At 38.8% G+C, this 23,024-nt stretch overlaps 1 protein-coding gene across 5 annotated transcripts; it reads right to left on the reverse strand.

Moving 5' to 3' along the window:
* Positions 1 to 842: 842 nt before the first annotated feature.
* On the reverse strand, positions 843 to 22,854 carry LOC131331441 (pre-mRNA-processing protein 40A). Of its 5 annotated transcripts, none has more exons than XM_058365380.1 (30): positions 22,739 to 22,836; positions 21,322 to 21,384; positions 20,166 to 20,231; positions 20,009 to 20,087; positions 19,782 to 19,904; positions 19,504 to 19,674; positions 17,043 to 17,116; positions 16,728 to 16,797; positions 14,158 to 14,213; positions 13,995 to 14,052; positions 13,573 to 13,907; positions 13,400 to 13,472; positions 12,172 to 12,270; positions 11,998 to 12,066; positions 11,844 to 11,921; positions 11,596 to 11,682; positions 11,397 to 11,431; positions 11,165 to 11,270; positions 10,802 to 10,882; positions 10,590 to 10,682; positions 10,433 to 10,486; positions 10,238 to 10,354; positions 10,056 to 10,154; positions 7,286 to 7,333; positions 7,102 to 7,194; positions 4,768 to 4,875; positions 4,565 to 4,629; positions 4,349 to 4,451; positions 1,651 to 2,100; positions 843 to 1,382 (listed from the first exon to the last, which is right to left on the reverse strand). In XM_058365380.1, the coding sequence occupies exons 2-30, from the start codon at positions 21,330 to 21,332 to the stop codon at positions 1,245 to 1,247; spliced, it is 3,039 nt and encodes a 1,012-aa protein (XP_058221363.1). In that variant the 5' UTR covers positions 21,333 to 21,384; positions 22,739 to 22,836; the 3' UTR covers positions 843 to 1,244. The 5 variants fall into 5 exon arrangements, with proteins under 5 accessions (XP_058221363.1, XP_058221362.1, XP_058221361.1 ...); XM_058365379.1 differs by having other exon boundaries at positions 19,504 to 19,698; XM_058365378.1 differs by having other exon boundaries at positions 19,782 to 20,087; positions 22,739 to 22,837.
* Positions 22,855 to 23,024: the final 170 nt, after the last annotated feature.

The raw sequence follows: 23,024 nt of genomic DNA on the forward strand, positions 1-23,024 counted from the left end.
TAGCCACCAAACAGTTTTCAAAAAACATGGAATCACAAAGTAGATCATAGATTCAAAAGGAAAAAAACAGCCCACAAAGAGATGGATCAAAACAACCAAGAAGAGAAAACCTAGTAAAAAGTGCAACCACGGTTTCATCTGTGGGTAGCTTTTACATCCTATCCAAGGTCTCTACAAAAGGAATTGGGGCATTTATGGTGGCAGAAATAGACGAGGAAGAATGTAACAAGGAAATAATGAGTTTGATAGCGAGACACGTAATGTCATACCTAAGCCATGTGTCGGGCTTGGTTTCCGATTCAAAATCTTGCTACCTCAAAGATCCAGACAAATAATCCGAAACAGGCAAAGATAAGTTCAACATAAAAGTATCCTACACCAGGTTCATAGGCTAAATTCCACCTGATCCATCCATATTCAGGAAACTACCCAACTGCAGATCTTGAGTACAGGAAAGAAGCAATTATCATTATTACTATACCCATACAATTAATTACCTCAACTCAATCGTGTATCGTCCCCAAGCAAATTGCCCAAGTGTATGATTTTACAAGTCCCCTTTTCTGGTTGAGAGCTGATCTTCAACAGCCTCAAGCTTCATATCTCAGATTTGGAGTTCAAAGTTACCTACAGGCTATAGCTACTAGAAGCAAAGCGCGAGGAGATTCAAAATATTCTAAAACCATTTTATATGGGGTTTACCAAGAAGTCCAAAAAGAACAACAGTATTAATTTTTCCAGAAAATTTATCAGAAAACCTATTCAACTAGCCATCATAAGAAAGGGGCATTGTCAAGATGCAATTATTGCTCAACGCTCATCCACAACGACAATTAACTATGGAAGTCGGTAAAAAGAATATTCCTCTGCTGAAAATTATAACAGTATATTCTTAAACATCAAGGACCAAACAGCTTCAGGCTGCTTCCTAAAAACTTCACTTAACCTTTGAAGTCTTAAAACCCATATAGAAACCACCGAGCTTCATCTCCAATACATTTTTTTTTTAAGAAACACTACTTTTTACACCCTATAAACGCAGCACTTGAAGAGAAACACCCCCCATTTGCAATTGACATCAGAAACTAGGGCAGATACAAATCTTGTCTGCTAAGTATGGTCAGGTAAAACAGTTTTCGGCAGAAAATTAACATATCCTGCCAATATAGTTGACAAAGTGCAAAACAGTTTGTTTCCATTAATGCTTTAGGGGCAGGACATCACAAAAAGAAGTATCACGTGATCTACTGAATCTCACCGTCCTCCCCAAGCTCACCATCTTCGAGCTCCTCATACCCACCATTTCTACGTGAACCATCCCTGTGATCTCTCTTGTGTCTTTTATGCTTGCTTTCACTATCTGATTCAGGTGAATATGCATGCTGCCAAAGAAAATCACAAAAGTGTTACAAAAAATATTAAAGCTGTCACAATCAGATTTAGGGCCCATTTTGTTCCCTGGATTATTTGCTTATAGCTTTAAAAATAAAAATAAAAAGCAAATAAACTTGTTTAGTGGAGGCTTGGTTGCTTAATTGCTTGTTCTAGAAAATCAACAATGTGTAGCCAAACAAGTTTTCTTATTCACAAAGCAGTGCAAACCAAACATCCCCTTAAACTCCGCATCATTCATCACAGAAATTTAACTACCTTTCTCGATTTTCTACGGTCACTCCCATGTCGGCGTGATTTCCTGGACTCCTCTTTTTCTTCCTTGTCCGAACTGATATCATGTCGACGTGATTTCCTGGACTCCTCTTTTTCTTCCTTGTCCGAACTGATATCATGTCGACGTGATTTCCTGGACTCCTCTTTTTCTTCCTTGTCCGAACTGATATCGTCAGCTGAACTGTGATGCCGCCTGCGATGCTTTCTATCTCTGTCTTTCTCCCTCTTCTTCTCCTCTTTGGGGCCATAACTGTCACTCACATCAACGGTTTCACTATCTTCTTCATCCTTCTTAGACCGTTCCTTGCCCTTCTCTTTTTCACGTTCGCGTTCGCGTTCACGTTCTTTCTCTTTCTCCCTCTCCCTCTCCTTATCCTTTCTCTCTTTCTCCCTCCTCTTTTCTTTCTCCTCTCTCTCTTTCTCCTTTTTGACCTGCAAAGACAGAAAAGGCGGAAAGAAACAAAAAAAGAAGTTATGGACTTGCACACTAGCACCACATACAGATTAAAAATGCAAGCAAAAGTTGAAATCAAGGCAATCTCTGAATTATATAGACGATCATTACCAAACCACATGCATCTAATGTAAAAGCATATTCGAAATAGGAGAAGATATCAGCCTAGAAAGCAGATCCATATATGTAATGCATACAGGTACACAATAAACTAACATAGTCAATGCATACACAAGGTTGTGTGCGTAGATGCGTGTTTAGAATTTAGCATTTGTAATAGACATCAGTTTGATTGAACATTGATGTGCATAAAACATAAGGGTGAAACTTCTAACATGTTACTGAGGTATTTCTTTGAGAATATTTTAATATCAATAAAAACTACAACTACTTATTACCTTTTAACTAAAGCCAAAAACTGGTGAGTAAAATATTAGATGTGCCAAACGAGAATCGCTAGATTTGGATCTCAACCACTCCCAATTATTCAGGAAAAGAAACACGCAGATAGATAACAATCCACGAGCATAAATAATTGCAGAATGAAAAACATAACACCAGAAAGGTTGACCAGAGAAGAAAATTGTAGCCAAATTCCCAAACTAAGCAAAGACAATGAACCTCGCCGCCTCACCACTGGAAAAACTAGAATCAGTTGGCATGGAGATGAGAGACAGTAGATGATGTAGTCAGCAAACACAGATCAAGTAACACCAAAGAAAGAAACCACACCATGGTGCAGACACCAGGTCGTGTTCACAAGTCCATAGATATCAACGCCACAGGGCAGCTTATACAGTATCCCTTTGCTTGGACAGTTACACTTTCGGGACCAACTGATCTGCATATGGGCCCATGAAGTTTAGTGAATTGATATGGCAGAACTTGTCTACTTTTGGGAATTATTGTTGGTTATCTTTCTCATTTCTTTGTTTACCTAAATCATTTCTCTTATGCTGAAAGAACCTATCTACAGACATTGCAGTTAGGGTATTAATGTCCACATCACTTCTTGTGCTAAAAAAAAAATCTACAGCAGAAAAATGAAACCAATTCATCTCAGACTACTGGCAATAACTTGGTTCATCCAAAATTCAAAATTGTTAACTACTTTGCAGAGATCCAGGCTCCAGCCATTCTCAGATACCAGTCTGCACTACTGCTGAAGTTTGTCATCGAAGGGGTACAGTGGTACCTTCATATTAACTTCAACCTTCAGCCAAGTACACTTCTGAGGTCTATAGTCAAAAGTATGAAATCATTATCATCTTATATCTATGATCTATCAGCCACTGTTTGTTTCTGTTGGTTGGATAAAATCTATCCATGTTACACCTACAGAAGTGTCATGGTTGCATTATTAACGAAGCCAAAATCTTCTTTAAGTCTCTTCTTTCCATGCCACAAATGTCGTCGCACAGTACTTTTCTGCTTTGAGATATTTAGAATAATTTGTGTTATTGTAACTTGGATTAGAATTACATTCCTCGAACTAAAGGGCAGTAAAGGGAAAAGTAGAGTTAACACATTGTCAGGCATGGATTGAAATAAGAAACTTGTTATCAAGTTTAGGGTGGAGGCTTGTTTAAGGGTGTCTTTAGGAACAGGAATATCCTTCCCTTGTGCATGCATAGCCATCACCGTGAAGAACCACCTCTTTTAGATGCTATAACAGATAAGAGCAATTAAGAAGACCACTTGAGAAGACATCATAACTTACAATTTTAAAAAAGTGTGGATATAGCTGAATCGAAGAAGAAGATTCATTACTAACCCATTAGACTTGAGGTTTTGATGAGTTGACTATATAACAGGTCGTATGGATCCATGATAACCATTTTACGTCCTCTTATATTCCAAAAATATAAAAAGAGGGGTAAAAATGCCATCGTTCAAACACAACCTCTGGGATTAATTGACCAAGAAAAAAGACCCTAAAAATAAGGCCGATTGCCAAGTTACATAAATAACTATAACAACACAAGCTGACAAATCACTAAGTTAGAGCGGGAAGCTAACAGAAGTTAATAGCTTACATGGCTAACAGAAGATAACACTACAAATAACATACGTTGTACAAGACGATGGAGGTGCAGAGTAAGATTTTGACCTAATGAATCATATAATTCACGAAAGAGTTATAATTTTGCAACAGTTTGGACAGGCATACAGGATGAAAATACATTATGGTATTGACTATTCAAACACATACAGCAATTCAGTTACCTTTTCCTCCTCTCGCTTGCGCTCCTTTTCTTTCGCCTTTTCCTGCAAGTGTAAAACATGTTCCTCAAAGATCTCCAGGGCAAAACTCTCTTCACCAATCGATCTGAGGCAAAAGCATGGCAGCAAAATTAAAGCAACTTCGGGACCAATACAAGAGAACATAGGTTACCAGCAACCTATGAAGTCATTTATGTGAAGAGTACGTAGAAGCAATACCTGTACTCTGTACTTTCCTCAAATAGTTGTTTGCTTTCCTCCCAAATAGAAGATTCAGTAATTTCCTGCGACACAACAAAAGAAACTGAGTTTTTCACTTCAAAAAAAAGAACACAAGAAACTGCTTTCAATAGATGGTCCTCTGATGCCTTTAGAAAATCATTGCAAAAAAGAATTTCTGACCCACATCAGAAGCCACATACCTTCATGGTGCACAAAAGATCACTAAACTCTTTGGCAAGACGTTGACGCTTTTTAGCCTCTTTCTCCTCCTTTTCTCTGGCTCTCTCAAGTAGATCCTCAAATACAAGCTGCAAACAATTAGGACAACATCAAACCCAGTGACAGCAAACACAAGCAATGGAGGTTTAGAAATATAAAGTACTCAACATGTAATATGAATTCCTTCACAATACATCAAGCAAATGTATTGTAACTACCAAGCAGTAGGACAATAAGGCACAAGTTTAAAAAAATTGCCAAGCATTTACAGAAAAGCTAGCAGCCTGATAGGGCACGGGTATTGATTGATCATAGATGTTTGCTTCTTCCCAAGCAGAGGCATACACAAGGGATCATATCTGTATCTATTCACAGTACAGGAACCAAAGAGTTCAAGGATAGAATAGAAAAATCAGTTCCATTACAAGCAAGATGTGGACCTGCCAAAAAGAATCTATGAAGCACGAACACCTCATCGAAGGTCATGCACTGGGTGTCAAACACGAACACATGTGACCAGCACTCAAATCAGAAGTATCCTATTTGGTTAGAAGGAGCCCCGCAACACAGCAACAGTAATGTAACTAACAAAAATCAAGAATAATGCAAAAAGAGAGGGGAAAAGGTGGGATCTACTATCCTTAAAGATGGACATTTGAGATGCATTGGCATTTTCATTTTGGCAGGAAGATTAGGCATAATATAAGATTCATCAAGCATAGATCAGGAGTCCAGTCCAGTCAACATTTTTGTTATACGTTGGTCCACGTTAACATGATAACACAATGAACCTGTAAATCCAAATAATCGAGCACGGCTACAGAAAAAATACATCTTTTACGTGATAAACGATAGGAAAAAAAACAGTATCTTGGCTCAATTGATAGCAAGGATGGAGCAATTGCGGGAGTGTTATCTTTTGTGCGACCGCAGTAAAGCCACAGAGTTGAAGGGGAAATTCTCCCACCCTGGTATAAGGACAGCCATGTTATACAACACGGATTGTTAGGCTACTAAGAAACAACATGCGAGTAAGATGAGTGTAGCCAAAATGAAAATGTTGAAATGGATGTGTGGTAAGACTTTGCGAAATGTAATTAGATACGAAAAACTTTGCGGCATGATAGGGGTGGCACTGATCAAAGCTAAGATGAGAAAAAATAAATTAAGGTGGTTTGGACATGTCTATCGTAGAACGACTGATGTGGTAGTTACGAGGAGCAGTAACAGTACGATAGAGGGTAACACAAAGGGGAGGTAGACTAAAATTGACTTTAGAGGCGGTAGTTCGAAATGATCTAGGTTTTTTTGAATATCATGGAACAAGCTACCCTCGACGAGCTCAATGGAGAAAGCAGATTTATGTAGCCGACTCCAACTTATTAGGACTTGGGTTCAATTTGGTTTGATGATAAAGAAGAAAGTTGGTTCGAAAAGAGGCAAATACAATGACTTCTAAACACAAACATAAGGCTTTCTAGGAGAGGAAAAAAAAAAACCTAAAAGTCAAAAAAAAGAGTAAAGCTTTTACAACACGTATGCACACACTCGTAAACAAACAAAAAGTATGCACAAGACTGACAAGAGTCGACATCAATGAAACAACACAAGTTTGTAAACAACACAACTCTAGTGCATAAGCAGCTTGAGGCTTATGCACTGGAGTCTGAGCCTGACAAATTTTTGTTGTTTCATTGATGTCGAGCCCTATGGGCTCGGCTCGCCAGAAATATAGTAGGCTCGAGCTCTCGAACGAGCCATACCATAGAAATTACGCTCGAGCTCGGATCGCAACTTTATGCATGAGCTCGCGCTAGACTCGCTAAAAGCTCAATACTCGCGCTCAGGAGGTGTAATCAGCGTGCAAAGCCGGAGTGCTCTACTTATATGGGGTTCTCTCTATACCAGTTGTACACTTGGTATGTATGTATGTATACAAATATATATACACGTGTGTGTGTGCGTGAGTATGCATATATATAGTCCGGCTTGCGAGCTCCTCTGAGCCGAGTTAATAGTAGCTCGGGCTCGGCTCATTTTCAAAATGAGCTGTCAAATAGAGCTCGAGCTCGTTCATTTGGCCACCGAGTTGAGCTTGAATGAGCCATTTTCGAGCCGCTCGCAGGCAGCTCGGCTCATTTGCAGCCCTAGTCATCGAGAAACAACATTTGATGGATAATCTCATTTGAGGGACTAAATACAGTCTTAGTAACAGAAAGGGCATTATGTGCACATCCAAATCAATATCTTACAAAAACTAAACCTCATTTGTAGTGTCAAAGCAAAAAGGATACTCAAAAATACAGAAGGTATACCTTCACATTAATATCTGATACTGGAGGCAAACCTACATCCTCCAAAACAGCAGTCTTAAAATCTTCCAAAGTTGACGCTGATGTGATGCTGACCTAAACAATGAACAGAATAGAAAATTAAAACACTTGAATCAGCATCACCGGATGGACGAGGTAGAATAAGCAAAAATTAACAAGGTCCTGCCTTCCCCAACTTCACAGCGTCTTTTATTCGAGTTTTGTCGTCATGATACTGTCGAATGAACACAGAAGAAGGGACAAAACAGTTAATAAAATCAGAAATACTTGGTGCAAAACAATGAGAGAACATCTGAACAAGCAAACATTGACAAGTATCTGGGGAGATCCAGCAGAATTCAAAAACCAAAAGAAAACAAAATCAAACAGATGAAGATTTCAATGGCATCAAATTCATGAACAGTCAAATTCAAGAGCTAGATTTGGTATAAAAAAAGAGAGATAATTTAATAAACAACATATGATGGAAAACGCTAAAGAAATCAACAGCCACATCAAAATAAATTCAATTGAGTGCATCAGATGCATGTAAATAACGAAATCTGCACACGTCATACCTGAAAGCCTATTATTAGTGCCTTCATTCATTCATTGCCTATAAGTGCTTCATAGAGGTGCGGGATGAGCTCAGACTTAGGTCATGGTTGCATGCTATGAAGCACAACCACTGATGCGGATAATAGATACCAAACAATAAACATGCAAACAAGCAACTGTAAAAATTGCTATGGTAAAGATTAACTTTTTCTTTTCAATCTTTATTTATGGGTGGGCAGCGGGAACAAAAATACTGAAAGAGTGCGAGAAGGAAGCAAGCCCCCTACATAGCCTGTGACCACAAGAATATAAGAATGACAAAAGAAGATATTAACAATGCCATGAATCGTCCCAGAAAAAGGCGGAAGATTCCTTCCCAACTACAAATAGGAAACTCCAAGCTTTTAGAAGACCTCCAATTTATGTCATTCCACATAAACACCAAAAGGGCAGCCAAATCGGAGCCTTTCGAGCAACTACAATGCCAACAAGCTAACAGAATCGGGTGTTTTGAAATTGTCGTAGAAATCCAAACGAAGAATTGAAAGCCCAGTATATGAACATAAACTTTTGCGCGAAACATTAAGATGAGAGGCAGAGTGATTTCAAAGAAATATGTGCAAACAACTGTCAAGGGAAAGTGTTTTAGGCCTCCTAATAGAATTTATAGAAGAGCAACGATAGGCAAAGCAATCTTGTGTGGCTTAGAGAGGCAATGGGGACAATCTCAAACACTCTCTGCAACCCAGTTGCACGTCTAAGTGAGGTGCTAGCCAGAAGAAAATATAGACACATCCTGGACCACCTAATAGACGATCAAAAAGAAACGAGGCCACCTAATACCTGCCTAATATACCATGTTCAAATATTGAAGACAGTTACGGATGCTCGTAATAGATTTTATGATCCAACCTTAAACCAATTGCCAATGGGCAAACTACCCTCTTCACTGTATAGAAGCTTGGGAAAGGCGATGGGGACAAGTCTCCAACAAGTTTGTTGCTAAGAATTTGACAACAAAAGCTATACAATGCACACATACTCTATTTCAAGTATTTTGGACCATGTTAGACCATAAATTAAATGAATCCTATTTTCATAGATGTCCGATTATATTTCACTCCATCACTTCATTATAAAGAACCTAAAGTTGTGATAGCATGGCAGGAATCAACAAAGACGAATGGATTTCTCACTACAAGAAACACCACTACTAGACTAATGGTGATGTGTTAATGCAATTTAGATGAAAATTTTCAGCTATTGCGGCAAATCCCGTTTTGCTTTTAAATGATTCTGAATCCTCCAGGAATATGAAATTACATATGGAGTGGGATCAAACTCATGCTTCATGTTGGCAAGTGATTCCCAAAAAGTTCACTTCAAACCAAGAAAGTTCATAAAAGACAGTGGAAGACGGTATTTAGTGTCTTTAGGGTCGTCTTATCTAGACTTTTTTCAACTTCAGTCCATGTTTTATACTTGTCCGATTCCTCGCATCAAGATGAATGATTAATCCTAAACCTTTTAACGGACAGCTAAACAAAAAACCCGTAAACATCATCAGCAACAATGTACGCTTGGCTATCCCTATTTGTATTTTGTACCAACCATTGGATCATGGTGACCTGAAGTCTCATTCCCATCCCTCTTCAAACTAATTCAATGAACATAAAGAAGTAAAAGGGGCCAGGAGGAAGCTTGGAATTCCTAAACTAGTGCTATGGAACGTGAATTCCAATTTGAACCGTGAATTCCAATTTGAACCAGCTACGGTATTAAGAAATCTTTGGCAACTAAAAAATCATGAAAACACCTGGATGCCTTGCTCAGTTCAAATGGATTTCAACGATTCAAGGGCCAGAATGTAGTCATGAACTTGAGAACAAAAGGCTTTTGAACATTAATGAACCAATAATTACCAAGTTGGTACATATGTCAAAATCATTTCATCCAAAGAAAGTTCAAAATAGTTCTTCCCGCAAACTTCAGTTCTGATGAACCATCTGGAATTTATATACACCAATCTACATCGAAATTGAACTGGCACAAGCCTTACATTCCAGTTTTTTAACAAAAATATGGACTGTTGCCTTGGATTTTCTTCTAAAGATGCTGAAACAATTGTCATTACCCAAGATTATTAACAAGACTTGTGCATTCAATTTTTCCAGAACACCTGATGGCCAAAAGGTAGTGAAGATAGCAAAGGGGGACTCCAACAGCCAACAAACATAATAAACAAGAAGACAGATTCAACCCAAAACTACGTGAGTCAAACTAGGTCATGGTCTTGGCATCAACTAATGAAAATCTTAGGACGACTATGACATGTAAGATAAATCTTTCACCGAACAAAATGATGTACACAGATAGTGAATTAATTGCCTCTTAAGTACCTGCTTCTCTAATTCTTCCGCAATGTCCTCAAATAAATCTTTTGGTGTAGAACCAGATGTATTCAGCGCAACAGCCTGATATGGTGCAGAATCCTTGACCTACATTCCTTAATAATGAGAACAAACTTTTGTAGGAAAATGAGTGATTTTTCTAGCACAGTGAAATGGTCAAGGTTAGCTACCTTCATACAATAATCCCGCCAGTGAGTTTTAGCTGTGAGTACCCCAGCAGCAACATGTTCATCCATCATCTTACGGAACTCATCACGGTTTTTCCTTTCGGTTCGCTTTAATTGTTCCTGAAGTTAAGGGAAGGAAAACGTTAACGACAGTGATCACTATAAAACTACGTGTCCATAATAATTTAATCTAACTACCTTCTGTATCTTTTTCTGCTCTTCTTCTTCCTTCTCCAAATCACGAATATATTCCTGCCAGAACAGCCAACATAACCTTAATATTCCACAGTGACCGATCAAAAAGCATGAATATATATATATATATATATATATATATATATAAAAGTCAACTCACCTGGAAAATTTCGAAGCGGTCAATTTTTTCAATACGTGAGCATCTTTCATCATCTTCTAACCGATCTTGAACTTTTCTCCACTGGGTGTTCACCTGAGAATAGAAAAACTTAGTAAAAGGTTCTGGACTTGTTTTTTTCATCTCCACATGAATCTCCAGAAAAAACGAACATTCTGAATTTATATAGGAATCAAGGTCTCACAAGTAATTACCTTGATAAATCCGCAGGTTTCTAAATACTGCCTGAACTCTATTCTATTCCGCTTATACTCCTCCTGAGCCTTTTCCTTTTCCTGCATTCAAATTCAATTAATTGACCGTAAAAAACCAAGCCAAACCTTATGTCCCAATCAAGAGGGTTGGCTACACCTTCTGCAGTTATGCTGTCAGTAACTAAATGCCAAGTCAAATCGACCAAATTCTTATAATTTTTACGACTCATCTAACGTTAAGTCTTCCCCTACCCATAGAATTTCCATTACTTGAACTCGAAACTGATCATCAAAGTATCAACATTGACATCAGCATAGGTCGAAGGATATGCAAATGTGGGCAGTGGGACCAACAATTACTACCTTTTTCTGAAGATCCACCAAGTAGTTTTTGAACAAATCTTCACGTTCTGCAGGTCGATCCAAGGCCTTGAACCGCTCATCTTCTTCAAACATACTTATAGCTTTGCTGATCATGCAAAAAGTGTGGTAAGGAATTAAAGATGCCTTACACGTGATTGCAGTAGCAGCTACAAATAACCTAGATAATTAAGACTGAAAATGGTTGCTACAACTCTAAAAAAAGTGAGATTACCTCCATCTAGTGTTTGAAGTAAGCTCATCACACTCCTGCTTGGAGGAAATACAAAACTTGCATTAAAACAAATCAAAAAAGACCAGAAGCAAAGAACCAGAGCAACAGTGATACAAATTATATTTTCTATCTTATTAAATCAAAATGGTAGTGTTGGTAGAAGCTCGGGAAACCATGGAAGTAATGTAAGTAGGCATACTTCTAACATCTTTGCGAACTCTTCGCGTGCTTTTTTCATCCTTAAGCGCCTTTCCTCTGCCTCGAGCTTCTTCCTTTGGCCCAAGTACTTCAGCATTATATAAACACAATCAGTAAAAGTGTGTATATTTACATAATAACAGTGTATATTTACCAGAATCTCATTGCATATTAAAGGACACACAGCAATAGGAGGATATGGGACTCATTCTGTAAATAAGCAATTTTAAAACTTGAGACTGTGTTTACCTCATTGAATGCCTGCTTTCGCTCACCAAGTGTTTTTAAAGCACCATATCTTTTGTCATTGATTATCACTCGCATTGTCTGATGTCACATTTCCATCAAGCAAGTGTTATAAGGGAAAATAGATTCCAAGAGGAGATGACATAACCAAAATTACCTGCTCCCAAGTCCAGTTAGACTCAACATTTGCCGACTCCAAAAGTGCTTTAAAAGCATTTCTGGCTTCCTATAAAATCGGAATAAAAGTTGATAAAAAAAAAAAAAAAAAAAGATAGTCGTGGAAGGCCATGGCTACAAAAGTACATTAACATTGTATTATCCATGTTAGTACCTGCTTGGTGGCATACACCAAAAGTTCGTCCTCAACAGGCTTCTCCTCTAATGGTGTCACGTTGATTTTTCCAGCAACTGCCATTCCCTTCTTTGCTTCCTGCAGAGTCACACCACAACTGGACACTCTAAAAAAATGTACAACAACATGCATGCCTCATTGCCTCCTTTTGATTAAGGAGGTGTAATGTGCCTTGAGAAATGGTTGAGCCAAAAACTAAGCTACTACGATCAAATAAGTTAGAAGGAACCAACATAAACTAGGCAACAGCAATTTATGATCTTTTCTAGGTCAACCATATTCAAGATAGAAGATGCTTCCATCAAGATTATTGGTTTCCACATGATTAGGCAGACTTTAATCTCTACGGGGGAAAAAAGGAGTGAACAGAGGAATTAAGGAGCTCGTTTGAGAGACTTAAATTTTGAATGAGAAAGCCCGTAGTTAGAAAAGGATACGTTAAACAAGAACTTATACGCAGGCATTCAGGTATTACGAAGGCATAGAGTCAGGCATTTTGATAGAAGAGACTACATACGTTTTGTTGGCAATGGGCCACAACGATACAAGACCATACTAAACTGCAGCAAAGGGAGCTGAAGTAATTTTAGGCCCAACTCATTTATTTATACTCAAGAGATGGAGTGTTATTTTGTGACAAGTTTTTGCTTATCAAAAAACTACCATATATACTACTTAGCATATCTGCTGTAACCTTATTTGGCAGAAGGTCTTGAGATTTGGACCAACTAATTTGTTCGTACTTAAGAGATGAAGGGTTATTTTGTGACAAGTTTTTGCTTAGGAAAAAATCTCATATATACTGCTTACTCCTTAGCATATCTGCTGTAACCCTACTTTGGTGAAGTTCTCGAGATTTTATTTTATTTATACAAGTGCTAATTTCAATAGTCAAGTTCCATGTTTCAGTGGTTAGTTGTATTTCGTTGTCTATCTTCTCGGAGGTTAGTTTGCAAACCATAGGTTATTAAATTTATCATTTTTGCAGGTTGCTTTTGCAAATACCAGATTTGACTTAAAGCCACCCGAATCCTAGCTGGATTACAACAGAAAGGAAAAGGAAAAAGGAATGAGTACAAAACTTATTAAATCTGCCTCCTTCCTTACTAAGTACAAAGAAAGTCTTTACAAAAGACTGAAAGCCACCACTCCAAAAAAGTTGGTCCAAATAACTGCACAAACCCATACCCAAGTCCACCATTCATACCTCAATATCCTGCATAGAAGCTCCACTTAAAGGATTTGACGGGTCACCAGATGATGTATTTTCCAAGCTAGTCCTGCAATTATTGATTGACACATAAGAACTCAAACTAACCACCAAAATCCCAGCTCAAAGCTCAATGAGTAGAAAACTAAAGCAGATGAAGAAATTTGTACATTGGTGTAGTGCCAGTGCTAATTAAAGCAGCACCGGTACTTCCTGAAGTAGCAGAAGGTGAAGGAGTGACATTTACACCAGGAGAGGAAACACCAACCGCACTTGTTGCGGCAGAAGGTGCAACAGGAAGGGCAGAGGATCCAGTAGAAGCACCATTAACTACGACATCTGGTATAACTGGAACTGGGCTTGAAGAGATGGAGTAAACCGAAGTTACTGCAGCAGATGATTGTTCAGCAGAAGAGACATTGATATTTGCCGTTGAATTAGATGTCGTACTAATTTCTGATAGTGTCCCTTGGTTAGCTTCTTTCTCAGCTTGTTCACGAGCCATCTGTTAACAGGCATGCAAACATGACACCAAAACGAGCAACAGAAAAGATTGTTCAAATGGGGAAGATGAGTCAGTTGTGCTATGAACCTTTAACTCCTCAGGAATTTGCCATTTAGATTGCTTTGTAACCTTATTGTAGTAGTACCTACCAAAGCAAATCCCAATTCCCATTATAGTTCAAGACAAAGATTCAAGTTTCATATTTCAGATGAAAAAATTTGATCAACAAGGAAATATAGATATTACACACTTTTTTCTACCATCCGCAGTTGTGAATTCCTTCCACACAGTTGATGCATCAGCTCTCTGTTGAAGTTACAGAAATATGTCAATAACAGATTTCAAAATCTTAACAGTGCCCATCCATCCATATGGAAGTAGAGAAACTAGAAGTAGTAACATTAAGAATTAAGAGCTGCAGAGCATATATACACAAGAAGGCAAGAGAAAATCCACATCCTAGCCATGGCAAAGAAAAAATGAATCCTTTACAATTTAAGAATACAGCTGAAGGTGAATACAACAAAATATAGACTACCTTGAGTCCTTCAATGGAGAAGAAGTGCAAGATCTGATTAAAATTATATGAAGTACGAAATCATACGAGGAGTAAATAAAAGAGGGTGCTTTCTTTCCTGTCACACCCACACAAGAGAAGATGAAATCTAACGTTTTTAGGCCATGAATATAGGCATATAATAACACAACATGAATAAACAACAAACTAATTTTTTTCTATTTTCCTCGCGTAGTCAAACATGGCTTTCATAGTACCTCTCTATTTGAATCGAAAGATAGCCCAATATCAGCCATAATCATACTTAGGCAAGAGGGGGGGTGAAAAAAATCACATTATAGAGTTCTTCAACGAAAGTGGTTCAAGGAGAGGAAACCTAGGGGAAATCAACAAAAATTTTATACAAAACTAAATACTTCAACAGTAGTTTAGCTCCAAGTCCTCTCACAAATAGGACCATCTATCTCATCAGTAACCACAAAAACAAGATTTTGTTGAATACAGATGGTCATCAATAGCAAAATGGCCAACACCCAACCAGCTTCAAGAACATAATAGAAGCTCCTTCGCTGCATAACTAACAGAGTCCTAGTTATATTTTCTAACCAAAGTTACCTCATGGCAAACGAAAGATGAAGGATTATACCGCATCGGCTCACCCTACCCCCAACCCCTTCTTTTTCCCTCCAAGAACAATTATCACAAAAGAAGTGACCATATGAAGAATGAGACGTTAACACATCACAAGTAAATTAACGTATTAAAACAATGCGCAACTAGAAGATCGTGTAAAATATTTTTCCAATAAAAAATATAGACCACCAATTGTTGAGGCATCATGCACACAACACTTGACCGCCAAGGTTTGGAGTGCAACAATCAACATGCAACACCTCCCACTTTCAAGAACGCAAAAGCAGAAGGAGAAAGGCAACTATCCCACAAAAAACAACAATAATAGAGTTGCTTAACAAGAAACAGAAAAAGTACATTATAAATTCACATCGACAAAAGAAACATAAGAGGTAAACCAGACTATAGATGCTTGAAAGAGATGACAATAAGTAAGACAAACAAACTAAGTCAAAACTATCCGTCTTTCAATGAGTAAGACAAGCAAGAACTAGTTTATATGTTAACATTTCACCAGCTCTCTAACCACACTCACAGCTCACATAGAAGAAGACATGCCACAACAGAACATGAGAAGAGGAATGCCTAAAGACGGGCAGAATGAAAAATTGACAAGAAACCGCACAGCTCCAATAGGCACAGCAGACCGTTAACAGTCTTTCATAACTCTAGGACCAGTAGCAAAATTCATACCTGTAGAAGCCTTTGAACCAAAGACGTACAGAAAGTCATGTCCCAAGCAAAGGCATGCACAAATGTCAATACGACTTAATGAACTCAGAATTAATTCGTAACATAAAAGCAGAAACAGAAACAAAATCCAACACAAACAGGCAGTCGTAGGCCACCACACCACAGCTGGTCATAGATACTGCTATCTCTTTTGTTAATCAGCCATGATAAAGGGGAAATCAATAACTGTCAGGTTAAAGTAATCAAACGAAGAACAAACGAATGCATTATGCAAGGTGGTCAACTGCATGACATCAATAAAATATTGAACCCAGAGGGTTAGTTGCTAAAATGGACTTGTGCGAAAACATACCAATTATCCATGTACAACATAAACCCCATAGTGCAAGGACAAACAAGGAAAAATTACTCCAGTGAACAAGCGCAACAAACTAGAGAAAAGGAGGGGCAGAAAAGACGAAAGGAAAGAAGCAAGCAACAATCAACTTAACAGACATAACCGGTGCATGTGACCCGAAAGAAAAGAGGATATGAAAAAAGAAAGAGGAAGAATGAAAGAGGGTAAAAGGAAACTATTATTGAGTGTCTAAATTGCAATAATCAGCCACCAATTCACATGGAAATTTCCCAACAAAATAAAGTAAAATGTAAATAGCAAATTGTTGCCTGCCTTGAGAAAGAGAAACCCGCCTTCATAGTGAGCATATAGAGCAGTCGTTATATTCCCTTTGCCATGACATCTACAGACCAGTGGAAAACATGCAAAGAAAATGATAATCCCATGAAACAATGTTGCCCAGTCTATGGTTTTGATAAATAACTTCATCAATTAAACATGGCTAAAACTGCCAACATCCATAAGAGGAACAAACTTCGACAAACGCTAAGGCAATTCAAAAGCATGCTTCTCAGGTAAGATAAGATGACATTAAAACCTGAGAGTTCACAGAAATCAACAAGAAAGTAACATGACACACCTCAATCGGGGTCATTAATTCCAAAGGCTTCTCCCAACTAGATTGTCTTGTTTTCTTGTTGTAATAATATCTGAACAGGCATGCAGAGTCAGAAGTATTATCATTAGCAAACAAAATTTAAATAAGTTTCATGACCAAAAAAGAAATCAAGGAATCTATGAGGTAACAAGAGCTTAGAAGCACGCCCCAGAAAAAGATGGAGTGACATTCCAAAATTCACCATTTTCAAGGCATGCATAGGAAATGAAAGGAAGTAATATACAATTGCAGTGCAATAGAGTTGTAATTCACGACTGCCCCATGATAAAATCTCACCTCCGCTCACCCTCAGCTTTATACTCTTGCCAATCAGAAGAGGATTGTTGAGCACCACTAGGAACATTTACAGCCTGGAAGTAGAAAACACAAAGCTTAACAAGTCAGTTACCACAAAACAGTAGCCAAACATTATGAATGTCAAAAGGTTTCTAAAGATCATTGAAGTATCATAGACCTGGCTATGTGCTGTCTGACTCGAGAAATATCAATCTTTACATCCCTATTATTTACTGAAGCTCGAACTTAAACCGGGGAAAAAAATGACTTTCTATATAGAGGTCTGATGTCAGAAACTATTTCACTCTTTGTAGCCATGCAACATAAAATAATGCTGACGTCATGGATAAAAGGGGAGAATGAAGAAACCACAGTGGACTACTTTAGTGTAGCATCATAAGGCTCACAAACACACCTACATACTCCCTTTGTTCCTAAATGGTAGTCCACCATGAAAATACGTGCAATTTTCAAACCAAAACATAAGGTACTTCCATGCACAATTTCCGAACCAAAATATTAATTTGGTGTCAAAAAATTTTAAAAATTGTGCACAGAAGTACCTTATACTTTGGTTCGAAAATTGCACATGTTTTCATGGTGGGCTACCATTTATGAACTGATGGAGTATCTTTAAAGCAGAATAATTCGTTCAAACAACTTGGCATACCTGACAGAAAAAAGTTACAGGTCGAGAGTTCCAAGGTTTAATTGCGGGAAGGAAAAAAAGTTCATTAAAGCTCATGCAGAAGGCAGAATGGGAAATAAAATTCAAACAAGCATTAGGAAGGAATCCACATAACACACCATACAGACTGTTAACTTCATACTTCTGCAGAGGTATACCGGAAGCACATTTCAAAATTAGAAAATCCCCAAGGAGGCTTACAAAGTTGAGCATATCATAACCAAATGCCATATGCGGTGTCTCAGACCATGCTATTGACGTTTATCCCAAAAATAACTGGAGAATTACATACATGTAAGGTAACAAAGCTTTTTTTCCACTCCGAGTCTCCGATGAGTCATCAAGTGAAGCTCTTTGGAAGTGTGTTCACTTAAACTAACTTATCCTTTTCTTTCTTTCCCCTCACATTATCTGATTTGTCATACCACAGTAGGAGGAGAATCGAGTGTCTCTCTCATGGGTCAGAATCAGCCCTAATAATATTGTGGCTGATCCCGAGAATCGAGTGTACCCTTATGTGAAAATCAGCCCTAAAAATATTATGGCTAATCTGTCTTACTTAGTCACCCCCAACACTGGTAATCGCACTGCACTTTCCAGTTAGGTAACACCATTCAATGAAGGCTAAAATTCCCCTAGTGCCATACTACTTTATCCTTAGTTTGTTTCTATAACAGAATCCCTTACTGCCGCATCCTCCCTGCCCCTTCCCCACCTCTCTCTGTGTTCCTCAGTCATCACTTCTTCATGCATAACACTAATACAAATCGAAAATGACTCACTTCAAAATTTGGTGGTTCATATTGCGCAACAAAGTAGGATTTTGCATCTTATTATTGGTGCCTGAGTACTTATGATGTTCCGCATTTCTAGTACTGTGCTAGTAAAAATGGAGGTAGTAGTTATGGTGGTTCGAAAAAGAGGAAGAGCTGATGGATGACGGGAGCATGAGAGAGAGAAAGATTTGTGAGTGCAGGGGAGAAGAGGAGACAGTGGCTACGGCAATTCACCAAGAGAAGAGGAGGCAACAGCTGTGGCCATCAAAGCACTTGACTGAGGCAGTTAAGAGTCCACAACGACGGCAGGGGAGCGGCTGCTGTGGTCACTAACCCGCACACTCTTGGAGGTGAGCAATGGTTTCTGTGGTTGCCATGGCAGGGAACGCATGCAAGAGCGTGATTCTTTCAGTTTACCAATTACGGGGGGTTAGCAGATCCTGGGGTTTAGAGCCTACAGGACAGTAGTGGGGAAGGGAAGGGAAGGGAAGGGAAGGGGAGGGGGCGACACAAAAAGGTGGAGGAGCCAAGTGTTGGCGACGGCAAGCCATCTTGCTAGGCCAGTGGCAAGCGATTTGCAGTCACAAGGGGACGAAGTTGAAGAGATGGGTACCCAAAACAGGTGAAAGCAGCTCCTTACCCCTTTGGTATTCTCATGTCATGATACTTCCCATCCTTTCCAAGTTCCAATCAATCACCCCACATACCTACCACCAGACAATTCATTCAATACAGTAGTAAGAACTAGTACACAAACTCCTCCTCGCTCTTAAAGCCAATTAAAAGCTCGACTGCACTTTTTTGTTTACCCTATGACTTGTTTCTAAATTTTGGTCAATAATGTGGCCAACAGCCACCTCGACTGACATTTGATGGGCACTTCAAAGAAAATGAGCTTTTGGAATCTGTGATAACAAGAACAAAAACAACTATACAGTCGCAATAATCTCCCAACAGAAAAGTATCTTTGAAAAAAAAAATAGAGAGAGAGACTTACAGGAACTGTGACAGCAGTGTCCGAAGATTGTTGCCCAATCTGCTGGACAGGTGTAACAATTGGTCCACCCTGACCGCCAGTTGACATCCAAGGCTGTCCCCCAACAGGAACAAACTGTGCATGCATTTGAGATGGTTGGAACTGCGACGGCGCAGAGACATTATGTTGTGCCTGACCAAAAGAAGATGGTGCAAACTGAAACAACACAAAATCATGAAAAAGGTGTACAAAGGAAATCCAAGACACAAAAACAAAGAGGAACATTGATAATAGCTTACTGTATATGACGATGAGAAAGGTACTCCAGGGCCACCTAAACCAGAGATCTGACTATTCAGAGGGGGAGCGGCTGGCTGAGGTGGTGGTGCGCTAGACGTAATAGGCATGCTCGTTTGAATGTACTGCATTTGAAGGGGAGGCCTTGGAGGTAACTGCTGCATTGGCTGAGAATATTGCAGTGGTTGACTTTGATTAGGAGGGATCCCGACATTAGGAGAAGATATACCTTGCCCAAGGGGCAGAAACTGTTGAGAAGCTGAAGATGTAGGCATAAACGGCTGCCCTTGCTGCGTTGGCATCCGAAACTAGAGCAAAGATGATTTCTCAATCTTTTGAACGAGCAGATGAAAATGACCATATCTGAAAAAGGAGAAGAAACTTACTTGCATAGGAAAGGGTGGACCAAAACTTTGCTGGGCCATTGATCCAACAGCTGGAGGCCTGAAAGGCTAATGAAAGAGAAAGCAGAGAGATTCATATAGAGACCGGACGAATAAAAGAAACCTACGAGGACATTTCCAAAGCAATATGATACACCAATGTATATATTCTTGTATGCAATTTCACAAACACAGAAAAAATAATCGAGATTCTATATAAATCTTTAGAAGGAGGAGCATTCAAAACTAATCATAAAGTAGAACAACAAAGTTGTGGCACAAGAACAAAAGACTCAAAGACAGATTTAACATCAATTAAGATTGTCGGAACCTAAGCATAATAAAAATCGTTCAATCAAAAAGAGCACAAGGGACGTGCTACCAATGTACGTGACCACACAAACCACCTAAAACTCAACAACTCAGTCCGGGGGGCAAGAATGACTCCCTGATAACATGGAAACGACAGTTTTACCGGGTTGAAAATAACTAATTTGTGATCCTCAGTTCTTTTTAGGGTATCCTAATTTAACCCCGGAAATAAGTATCATAACAAGTTTTATCTCCATGTGCTGTAACTGGCCCTTGCCAACCAGTCCTCTAGGAAGCAAAGTTGGTGGGGTCAAGCTTTTAGCTTTTGCACCCACGTCAAAAAATCACCACCATCAGAAAAAGCTGTCTCCAGTTAACACACACGTGCCCTCGACATGTCCCCGTGTGTCATTGCTTAAAAATTTTAATAAACTACCCCCTCTGTCCCATATTGCTTAGTCAGTGTTGGGAATCCAACCTTCTACGGATAAATGTCTCCTTAAAAAGTTTGGCTACATTTCCCATATTACCCCCTATTGTCTTCATTAAAAGCTACTTTTAATTGTTTATGAATGGTAGTTGTGGAAATTTACACCCTTCGTAGTTTGATTTCTCAAAAAGGACAAGCATTTTGGGACATCTCAAAATGGAAAACAAGACGAGCAATATGGGACGGAGGGAGTCATTGGATGAGCTAGCAACACGCGCATCACTTGACGGGTACAGATACAGATGATTATTTAGATGTGCCAGTGAAACGCTGAACTTCACCAACACTTCATAGATTAGCAAAAAAACCAGTTCAATGGATTTCATAGTGAACAAAAGAATCATAGGGAAGTACTACCTGAGCACCATAAGACTGAGGATTATTGTCCATCCTTGCACATAAGCTGCTAGAACTGTGAGACTGCAAAAGAAGAACAATCACCATTGGAATAATACAAAATCAAATAATATATCCCCCAAAATATCTCACTTTCCAGTAAGGCAAACACATAAATTTAAACTATGAAACTATTGTTTGTACTTGCATGTGAAGTGTACTAATGAGGAAAATTTCATTCACATACATAAATATACATAACAAGAACCCTCTCCTCTTATCCCAAATGTGCACATGCATAAACATGTACATCCTCAAATACCAATTCAATTTGTACTATGAAATAGATTGTACCATTTCAGTAATCCATTTTTGGCTCCTAACAAAATCAAAGATCGAAGATGGTTTGACAGATAATAGACATAGCTTTGATCTTAGCAGGGTTATGAGCTGGAACAAGGCAGCTATGCTTAGTCTTTTGTTGGCTATTGTGTCTAGGCATAATTGTACATGGGTTAATTGGAACTACAAATATGTCATTAAGAATCAAATGGCTTTGGACAATGAATCTGAACTCTTCACACATAGGGATATAGCCACACCTTTTACTAAATGTATTACTGGGGATGGCTCTTCTACCTTTCTTTGGCATAATAATTGGCACCAAGTTGGCCCTCAACTGACTCCTGGAATCACATTGCAGTGAACTGTGGTACTTGCATAGAAGCAAAGGTCTCATGTATTATCTACAACAATGTTTGGACTTGGCCTTTCCGCTCTCTCCCCGCGTATCCATTTCAACCTTAGTCTTCTACTCAAGACTGTAATCTGGTCCATTTCTCTCTCCTCTAAGAACCAAGTTTCTTCCACTCGAAATCCATTAGGATCCAACAACTCTAGTTCTTTTCTTCTTCTTTTTTGATTACTCAGGTGGTGTCCGGGCCAGATTATGCGCACCTCGACTAATCCTGAAGCCCAATCCCACCGCCCACTATATTTGGGGGTAATTAGCATTTAATAACCTCATGTCTCTATGCAATCTTCGTGATCAAAATATAGACTACCTGTTCTTAGATCGTTCTTTCTCTGGCCCGGTTTGGACTCATACTGCTAAGGTTTTTGCATCCCTATTGGCCCAAGACTCTGGCCCTAACAAAGATTACTTGGGCTCGTTCAAAGTTCATGGGGAAGTTTTTTCCTATTGTCCTAAAAAAACACTTACTTATCGGTGCCATGATTCATTCTAGTTCCCCGACTTCCTCCTCTGTTATCGATCGAGATTTATGATCTCTTCCATTTGCTTTGTGCCGATGTGCGTAAGCATCTAAACTGCCCAATAAAAAACAGCAAACCCTAGACTGGTAGAAACGGATAGAGGGAGACGCGCACACACACAGCGAGAGAGAGAGAGAGAGAGAGAGAGAGAGAGAGAGAGCACCTGTTCTATTCACGATTTGGGCTGTTGCTGATTAGTGATTACACAGAAAACCCTAGACTGCGTAGAAACGGATATAGAGTAGTACATTTTTTCCTTATTAGGAGTAAAAAGATTGGCGACAATTATGTACAGAAACCCTTGAATTTTAGCTCTCTCACAAATTACTCCCCTTAGTTGTATTTGTTACAGTTCAAATTCTAACTTTTACTTCAACAACAATATCATCCTCTGTATCATGCATGTCATGCTCAACTTCTCCAACAGGGTCTACTGTATCTAACCCTTT

Source organism: Rhododendron vialii, chromosome 6a (genome assembly GCF_030253575.1).
Source record: "Rhododendron vialii isolate Sample 1 chromosome 6a, ASM3025357v1".
Lineage (NCBI taxonomy): Eukaryota > Viridiplantae > Streptophyta > Magnoliopsida > Ericales > Ericaceae > Rhododendron > Rhododendron vialii.

Coding starts and splice junctions, on each gene's coding strand:
- LOC131331441 (XM_058365377.1), bottom strand. CDS start 21,354: ATGGACAATAATCCTCAGTCTTATGGTGCTCAG. Junction 17,117..19,503: donor ACACTGCTGTCACAGTTCCT/GTAAGTCTCTCT, acceptor TTCTACTTCCAG/GCTGTAAATGTTCCTAGTGG. Junction 13,473..13,572: donor AGCACTGGCACTACACCAAT/GTACAAATTTCT, acceptor CAATAATTGCAG/GACTAGCTTGGAAAATACAT.